The sequence below is a fragment of the Priapulus caudatus genome, unplaced genomic scaffold, assembly GCF_000485595.1.
Source record: "Priapulus caudatus unplaced genomic scaffold, Priapulus_caudatus-5.0.1 Scaffold709, whole genome shotgun sequence".
Classification (NCBI taxonomy): domain Eukaryota; kingdom Metazoa; phylum Priapulida; class Priapulimorpha; order Priapulimorphida; family Priapulidae; genus Priapulus; species Priapulus caudatus.
The window spans coordinates 139,709-148,340 of record NW_014577770.1 but is presented as its reverse complement, the minus strand read 5'-3'; the positions used below and the strand labels follow the sequence as shown (position 1 = coordinate 148,340).

General features: G+C 53.8%; 1 protein-coding gene across 1 annotated transcript; it reads left to right on the top strand.

Annotated features, from left to right (window-relative positions):
* The first annotated feature begins 3,749 nt into the window (after window positions 1-3,749).
* LOC106812974 (sprouty-related, EVH1 domain-containing protein 2-like) lies at window positions 3,750-4,403 on the top strand. The gene has a single exon (XM_014817008.1). The coding sequence runs from the start codon at window positions 3,750-3,752 to the stop codon at window positions 4,401-4,403; it is 654 nt and encodes a 217-aa protein (XP_014672494.1).
* Window positions 4,404-8,632: the final 4,229 nt, after the last annotated feature.

Here is an 8,632-nt window from a genome sequence, read left to right as displayed (position 1 = left end):
CTCTCTCTCTCTCTCTCTCTCTCTCTCTCTCTCTCTCTCTCTCTCTCTCTCTCTCTCTCTCTCTCTCTCTCCTAACTCGCTCTGTCTCACTCTTCATTCACTCTTTCTCTCTCCTTGGTACTCTCTTGCTCTTCCTCTTTCTCTCTCGCTATCACGCTCGCTGCTCCCAAGTTGCTAGGTAACAGCTGAAAATTTCCGGATGAAGCCTAATTGCACGCGCACGTGCTCCCGCCGCATTCTGTCATCGCTTACATCGGTGCTCTCTACATCCGTCATCATCTCTTGAGACATCCACTCTGACCACTGACCATTTGGACCAACACGTTCGCCTTTAAAAACTACTTCAAAGTTCCTTCAAAGAAGTTATTTTCAAATTTTTCATTTTACGATATTCTAAAGGAGAAAATATGGCTATGTAATAGACACTAGTGGCGAATTCTGGAATAACTGACAACCCTGTTTTTTGGTGTGTGTAACCTTGTCGCCAAATTGATATTATACTCGTTCGTCTAATTTCACCGAACGTTGCATTACAAGCCAAATTCGTTTATTAACAGCCCAGCCCGCAAGTCGTTTGGCGGCGCATGCGTTAACAGCTGGGCCGTACGTGTTATTCCGTGTGTTGAGTTCTCGTATATACCGAGTTATAATATTTACGTGACGCGTATTGGTATCGAGTACTGTACTTATTGTAGCGGTGATACGTGGGTTAAACTCACGAGTCTTTCCCTCCAAATCACATTAGCTTTTGCGTGTGAAACGGAGACGTGAGGTGAGCTGTGAAGGGGAACGTAGTATGTTATTAATTAATGTTGAGCACTCCTCCTCCAGAAATACATGGGAATTTCATGGAAATACGTAGATACAATAATGTGACCCAAACACAGGATAGGTTTCTGTGAAATCCTGATAAAACCTATTCTGTGTTTGGGTTACATTATTGTATCTAGGAAATACGTGCAATACATGGGGAGTTCATAGAAGTTCATGGAATACATGGGAAGCGCGTGTGTGTGTCTGTGTGGGTGGGTGGGTGTGCGTGCGTGCGTACGTGCGTGCGTGCGTGTGTGTGTTTACGCGGTTACTCGCCGTACTGCTGGTGCGCACGCGAACCTGTGCACGTAAGGCTGAAATGGGAGGCGTAAATGGCGCACGATAAACACCGAGTAGAGAGCTAGTGCGAGTTCAGCATGTCGAAACTCGAGTCGAGCACGGGAAGCTCGGCGTGGTAATACTGCTCCCCGCTAAATTATCTGCAGTCCGCGTTGGCGGAGAGGCGACGACGACGGTGACGACGACGACGGTGATGATGATGCTAGTTGGCTCGCAGCCAGCGGTGAGAGACAGAAGCGTGTGCGCGCGCGCGCGCGTGCGTGCGTGGGTGTGCATGTGTACGTGATCGTCGTCAGGTCATTTGCCGTTCAGTTCGCCGCACCCCCGGACTAGCACATCCTTGCCCCCACTTCCTTACCTGATCACCATCATTCGCCTCTACCACCTCGTTCATACTGCTTCGCCTCCATTCGCATTCCTACTCTACGCTACAACTTGCATCTTCATCTCACAGCAAAACCCACCACTACCCCTTGATTGTCGGCGACTCTTCCATCCCTCATCCTCCACCCCTCTCCTCGACCTTCTCCCCTACTTCCCTTTACCTCCACCCATCACCTCGACCTCTTCCCCTCGCATCCGCCCCCTCACCTCCGCCCCCTCACTTTCGCCCACACACCTCCTCCTCCACCTCCGTCCCTAAGCTCTGCCTCCTCACCTTCACCGCTTACCTCCACACCCTCCCACCTCTCACATCAAGTTTGCATCTGTCGTTATGTCATCTGCGGAGTCGAGTCTGCTTGCGTGACAGGCATGACTCACCCGCTGGCCGCCACCGCTGCCACCAAGCACCGCCACCGCGGAGAGAGGGGGGAATGCGTGGGCGGGCGAGTCTTGTGACGCGGGGCTGCGAGCGTGAGGGGCGACGGGCGCGACACTGGTGGCGCGTTACAGATAGCGCGCGTGTGCGCGAGTGGCGGTCCGCGGCGAGGTTTAGCAACCCTGTTTATATTAGCAGCGTCCCGCCTCCCCGCCGTCCCGGACACCTCACGAGGCTAGAGTTATGAAATGTCACTGGCTGGCTGAGGTGTCTCGTTGTCGATGGGCGCGCGCGTACGCAAGCCTGAGCAATTAGTCGCGTGCGTTGAGTTTGTCGTCGCTGTCGGCGTCGTCGTCGTCGTGCGGCTTGCTAGCTTCTTGCCGACTAATTACAAGTGGGTGGATGAGTGAGACGGCTCCTCGTGAAGACGCTGCGTGTAAAACCCCGCGAGTTAGCACGAGAAATTTCGGCGTCGTTTGCGTGCGTCGTGCGTAGGAGCATCTGCATTTGATGTGCTGATACGTCGTCCAGTCTTCGTAAACTTCGAAATGTTTCTTTTGCAGTATCGCCCGAGCCGAAGAGACAGCTGTACGACACAGACCCAGCGGATGACGATGTCTTCATGGTAAGACTTGTTCGTTTCGGCAGGAAACATGCGTGTAAAGCCAGTCGTCTGCATTCGATATCATACGTGAGGAGTAATATTACGTAATAATCGTGATTGTCCGATTCACTGAATGAGTAGTAAATCAAAATCCAGTTGACATCGTGAAGGTTGGTGAAAAGCGAAGCTGGGAAGCCAGAACTCTTTTCCCTCCCATTTTCTTATTGGTACAGTGAGGATATGGCTGGGAAAAGTGACTGATTTTGGCTTCTGTGTGTATTCGTGGCTCCATCAAGCGAGAGTCATTCATCTAACAAACGAATTCCAATCAAGTCAAAAAACACTAACACCTTATTCGAAGGGGTGTGACCATAAATGTCCTGCTGCAGAGCAGGTGCAAACGTGACGAATGCTGTGCTATCACCATGGAGTCCGTATCACCACCATCACCGTCATCTTCACCATCATCATCAATATTACTGTCATCATCGTCACCATCAGCATCTTCACCATCATCATTGTCACCATCACGATCATCATTATTGTCATCACCGTCACCATAATCGTCACTGTCATCATAAACATTGTCATCATCATTATCGTCATCGTCGTCATCGTCGTCATCATCGTCATCACCATCACCATAATCATCACCATCACTATCGTCATTACCATCACTGTCATCATCATCATCATCATCGTCATCTTCATCGTCGTCACCATCATAATCATCATTATCATCGTCATCATCACTGTCACCATCATTACTATTCTCACCATCATCATAATAATGCATAATCGTCATAAGTCCTCGACACAGTATTGACACCTCCCCCCTCTTTCCCACAGGCCATCGATCTTCCCCTGGAGAGGGACAGTTCGGGATCAGCGGGCAGTTCTCCCCCCGTGCCGCCCCCGCGGCGGCCCTCGTCGACCCCGAGCCTCGGTGAAGGTCGCGGCATTGTCAGCGGCGGCGACCACAACGGCCACCAGCACGGCGGGCGGCTGCACTACGTCGCGCGCGCCGCCGCGTCGACGCGCGTTCACAACGGCGCCGGCGCCGACCATCCCCACTACCACCACCACCTCCACCAGAGGGCGCCGCCGGCGATACACGAGCCGCCGCCCGCCGAGATCCGGCTGCTGCCGCGGCCGCCCGTCGAGGAGATCTGGGTGAAGCAGGAGGCGCTCGACCGCTACAAGGACCGGCAGCTGATCGACGCGTCGCCTACGACGCCGCCGGCGGGCACGGCGGGGGTGCCGCGCGTCGAGATGAACGAGTCGTACTCGTATGTGCAGTTCTCGCAGACGCGGCCGAGCGTGCACGAGTACTCGTACCCGAACCTCGACGCGATCCGGCCCGAGCGGCGCGCCGCCGCCTACGACGACAAGCGCTACCACGCCGACGACGTCATCACCGCGCAGCCGCCGCTGCTGCCGACGAAGGGCAAGAAGAAGAAGGACCGCGGAGCCGGCGGAGCAGGAGGAACGTTAGGGGGAGGGACCGCATTTGGCGGCGGCGGCGGCGGCGCGTACAAGCACCGCAGCCTGCTGACGCCGCGCTGCCGCTACTGCCGGCAGCCGTACGAGCCGACGGCGAACGAGCGCGGCGACTGCGCGGACGCGCCCGACCGCTGCTTGCGCTGCATCGACGCCGTCTCGTGCATGGTGTGCGCGCGCTGCGTGCTCTACCACTGCACCGCCGAGAAGGACGACGGCGGCGGCGCGCTCGCGCACCCGTGCTCGTGCGAGCGGCCCCCGGCGACGGCCGACGGCGACGCCGGCGGGCTCTGCCGCCACTGGGCGGGTCTGTTCTGCCTCGCGCTGCTCGTGCCGTGCCTCTGGTGCTACCCGCCGCTCGCCGCGTGTCGCCGCTGCGCGGTCGGATGGGGCTGCTGCGGCGGCCGACATAAACCCTACACGTAGGAGCGCCGGTGGCACGGGCCGCCGCCAAGAAGACCGGAACGAGCGGGCGAGCGGGCGTCGACTCCCGGCGCCCTCGCGAGGATGAATTGGGAGTCGGCGAGCCACCACCCGAGTCGATCACGTGGAGCCGCCTCGACAATTGTGGCGCGACGCCAACTGCAGGAACTATAAGCGCGTAGTTGGCAGAGAGCCCACGTCGTCAAGCTCGCACTGAGGGAGCCACGTGTTGTTTTTTCTGAGCTGTGCGGCGCCCCCTGCCGGTGGCGAGGGGAGGATGCGCGACACGACATTGCGTGCGGAGAAGGTCGAACCGCCCCTCTATTTGTAAAGCGGAGAGAGCGTCGTTGCTCCGCTCTGGTGCTGAAACGAAGAACAAAGATTGGTCGTAGTGTATTTTTATTGAAACTGCGTCATTGCAGTGGTGCCGCCTGGAGGGTATGGTTGCCGTTGAGTCATCGTGCGCACGCTGTGGCTTCCGGATTCCTGCGGTGGAGACTTCTGTTTGCTCGCTGCACCCCCTCGAACTTCCAATCCATGCAACCGACATTCAGCGCGTCACCCCGGCCGTTTTTTTTTCAACGTGAGTTTGGAATATTTTGACAAATTTGGAAGTGTGATTCTACATGTTGGATGTATAGCTGCCTTCTGGCATCGTCACGTAGAGAAAGGGAGTTGGGGGTGCGGGAGATAAACTAGAATGACCCCATATAGTGCCTTTACGTTGATCGTCGCCCGTACAAAAGGTTGAACGTCTTTTCTATGTACTGCAATCTTTATATACATACGTGCACGAGCACTACTGTAGTATAGCAAAGAGGTGACGCGCTTTTACTGTTTCTATAAATCGTGTCGAGTAAAGTGGAGCGAAAGCGTGCTGCGCGCGAGAGAAGAATTAATGGCCGTAGATTGGCTGCCGCGTGGCGCGCGCCCGTGCTGCCCGATCCCCCGCGCGCACGCGCACACACGCGGTTATTGTACTGGTTATAATTACCTGTGACGCGGTCACGAGAAGCCAGTATGAACAGTCTGTCGACGGACGTTATTGTTCGTTGCTAGCCGTCGCTAGCGTAGCAACGCGCGACGACGGGTCTCACAGACACCGCTGTCCTTCCCTCGACGCAGTCGGTGCACGCGGGGGACGGGGCGCAACCTGCGGGAAGCCATCCGGTAACAAGATGCTGCCCCTAGCGCGGGGTCTGTCAACGGTGCTTCTCTCCCCCAGGCATGCTCCGCTAGGAGTGTCTCCCCCCTCCCCCCGAAATCTCCCTTGTTGTGACTCGATTCTCGCGGGTGGAGAGCATCCCTTTGTCCACGGGAGGCGGTATGCACGACGCGTGTGCCTTTGCATGCGAGATTCGGCGTGTAGGGTCAAGGGTTAGGAGACGGAGGTTATGTGAATGTGTCTCCCATCCTGGGAAGGTCATGATCGCAGTGTGTTTTCGCGCGCAGGGTCAAGGTTAGTGATGATGATGAAGCGCACATCCATGCCCGCGCGGACGCCACTCCCTGTCCCATGCCTCGCTCGCCAGTGTGTCAGTGAGTTTTCTTTGGACATGATGACAATCATTTTTTGGTTACTTCTTTATGTTTTTGTTGTTACCTCGTATTGTTTCCTACAGATGGGGCCACCGTCGCCGGGTGAGGTAGGACGAAGAGCCGCCGATATCGGGTCGTTTGTGCCGTTGCGGTGACCGGACAGATTCCTTTTAGAGTTTTTATATTATGTTATTCTATTGCGTTGACCCTGCCCCCTCCACCCTGCATATTATCGTAATACCTGTACATTTCATTAGTTCGTTCGTTGTTGTTGCCCCCCTCACGCGTGCGTGGCGTGTGTGTCGGTGTCGCTTCACGCCGGTGTATGCCGAGATTGTTGCGCGCTCGGTGCGTGTGTCGCGTGCTGCACGCTGTGCAAGGGACCTGTGATGTCACTGTTACGTTTTCCACGTTTTAGAATGCATTTACTCTCTACTAGATTCTGTATTACGATGATTTAGTGTTTGTACAGAATGCTTAACCGCGGCACCGGCCGTGTAGCGTCCAGTCGCTGATCCTTAACGTCGATTGTCCGCATTGCCACGGTAGATGGCGCTGCCTTACGCGTGCAACAGCTGCTCTTTTTTTTAACGGCGCACGAACTTTTGTAAATAGTTGTTTTAAATAGCGTCGTCGTCGTCTCATCGTCATGGTGGTTTTTTTTGTTTTTCGTTTTCGTTTTTATCGCGCGTTGGGATGAGCCTTTTTAAAAAGGATTTACCAGTCTGCCTTGTGCTGGTCTGGTCCGTAACCGTTATATAGCTTATATAACTCGCCCAGCATGCGCGTGCGTGACAGAGCAGTCAGTAGAAGGTCATAGTGCATGGTCCACGACTCGCATCCAGGGTCTGACCGCGTGCGTGCAGTTATTGACGTCACATCATTTATTTCTGCGCGTATGAGAACTGCCATTCTGAATCCCAGATGCCTCTCGCCAGGTGTCGCTTGCGGCGCTTTCATTTCAAACATTTCGGCAGCTCCTCGCTATAGTAACGAATGCGGCCGCCCGCGTGCGCGCACAGCAATACATGAGGTGTAGATGGATTTAGTATAGGCTCGCCAGCCGACAGCCCCGCGTTCATACTGCTGCATTGTAATTATTGTCTACTATCGCGTGATATATAATCAAGCAGGAGAGCTCGAGATTGCGTTGGGCTCTCGAGTGTTGAGAATGCCTTCAGTGAAGCAGTGTCGACATGCTGCAGTCGTTAGCGAAAGACAGTATAGTAGTGTGCGGAGCGATGATATATTAATGCCTTATATATCGCAACCGCCGTAATTATAGTTTGCCCGAAGGTACGCGATTTTCTTCTCCATCTCTCTCTTTCTCCGTCTTTCCCCTCTCCTCTCTCTTTCTCTCTCTCTCTCTCTCTCTCTCTCTCTCTCTCTCTCTCTCTCTCTCTCTCTCTCTCTCTCTCTCTCTCTCTCTCTCTCTCTCTCTCTCTCTCTCTCTCTCTCTCTCTCTCTCTCTCTCTCTCTCTCGCTCTCTGTGTGCAAGCAATGGGAGGTTTGCTTGCAGAATTTTTGGGGTCTTTATTGTGCAGGGAGGGCTAATTTTTATAGGTAGGGACTCCCGTCTGTGGATGTGTACGTGCGTACATGCATTATTGCGTAAGTCGCGGTTCGCAGTGGGTTAGTCGTTGTTGATGGCGATGTTTTGGGGGTGGGGGCTCCACGGAAAGATATGGCAAAGAGGATATACTGGTGTATATATTTCATACGTCTAAATTTTACCAGAGGGCATTCACTCGCTGGCGTCTGCCAAGTCACGTGGCGGGCCGGCTTCGCGCGGTTTAAGCCGAGCTGTTCTCTTGTTCGCCTGTAAATTTCACCGCATTCGATGTTCGCGTAACATTTCGGTCATGTCACTCCCGGTACGTCCGCCGGATCTGGTTGTGCTTCGTTTACGCGCTGGTTCTTCGAGCCCACAGCGACCTCTCGTGGCAGCGAGCTGTATCCTCTAGATCTCCGTTTCGCCGCGGAAATACGATCGAGAGAATATGGCCGTGCGACGACGATGCTTGTTAGGTAGGGCCCACACCGGAGACCGCTGTGCAGTCGCAAGTATCGTCCGTATCGTCATTACAGTTAATTCGCACCGTGTCCGGTCATAGTGGGCGACTGCAGCCCACTCTGCTGCCTGCGTCTGCGATCGTGTGTCAATTACATACACTTTCCAAGTCGCGAAGAGTCGTGTGGATCGAGTAGGCGTACGGATAGAAGAGAGGCGAGGCGTGTGCATATTATCGTTTACTAGAAACTGTTCCTAATCTAAGTTACAAGTTATTTAGCGTGTAACAAGCTTGAAAATGTCGCGTGTAAAGAGATGTGGAGAAACGGTGATTTGGAAATACGTCTGTGGTGAGGTACGAAAGAGAATTCAGATTTTCATACTGATCTTTACAAATAAAAGGTTCTAAAAAAAATCGCGTGTGTGTGTTTCACTTAAACAGTTTTATTCTAATTACAAATCCATTCATCATTTCAATTTATTTGGAGCAGCACTATACTATACACTAGAAAATTGCAATCGTGACTCTGAGATGTTCGTAAATTCATCACGAATAGTGGCGCCATTAAGAAGAGCTGCACATAAGGTATCTTTTCTTGCCTATAATTTTCTTCTTCATCTCTCTCTCTCTCTCTCTCTCTCTTTCTCTCTCTCGCTCTCTCTCGCTCTCTCTCTCTCTCTC

Excerpts from the sequence above, each read along its gene's own strand:
- LOC106812974 (XM_014817008.1), top strand. The coding sequence starts at position 3,750 with ATGAACGAGTCGTACTCGTATGTGCAGTTCTCGCAGACGCGGCCGAGC.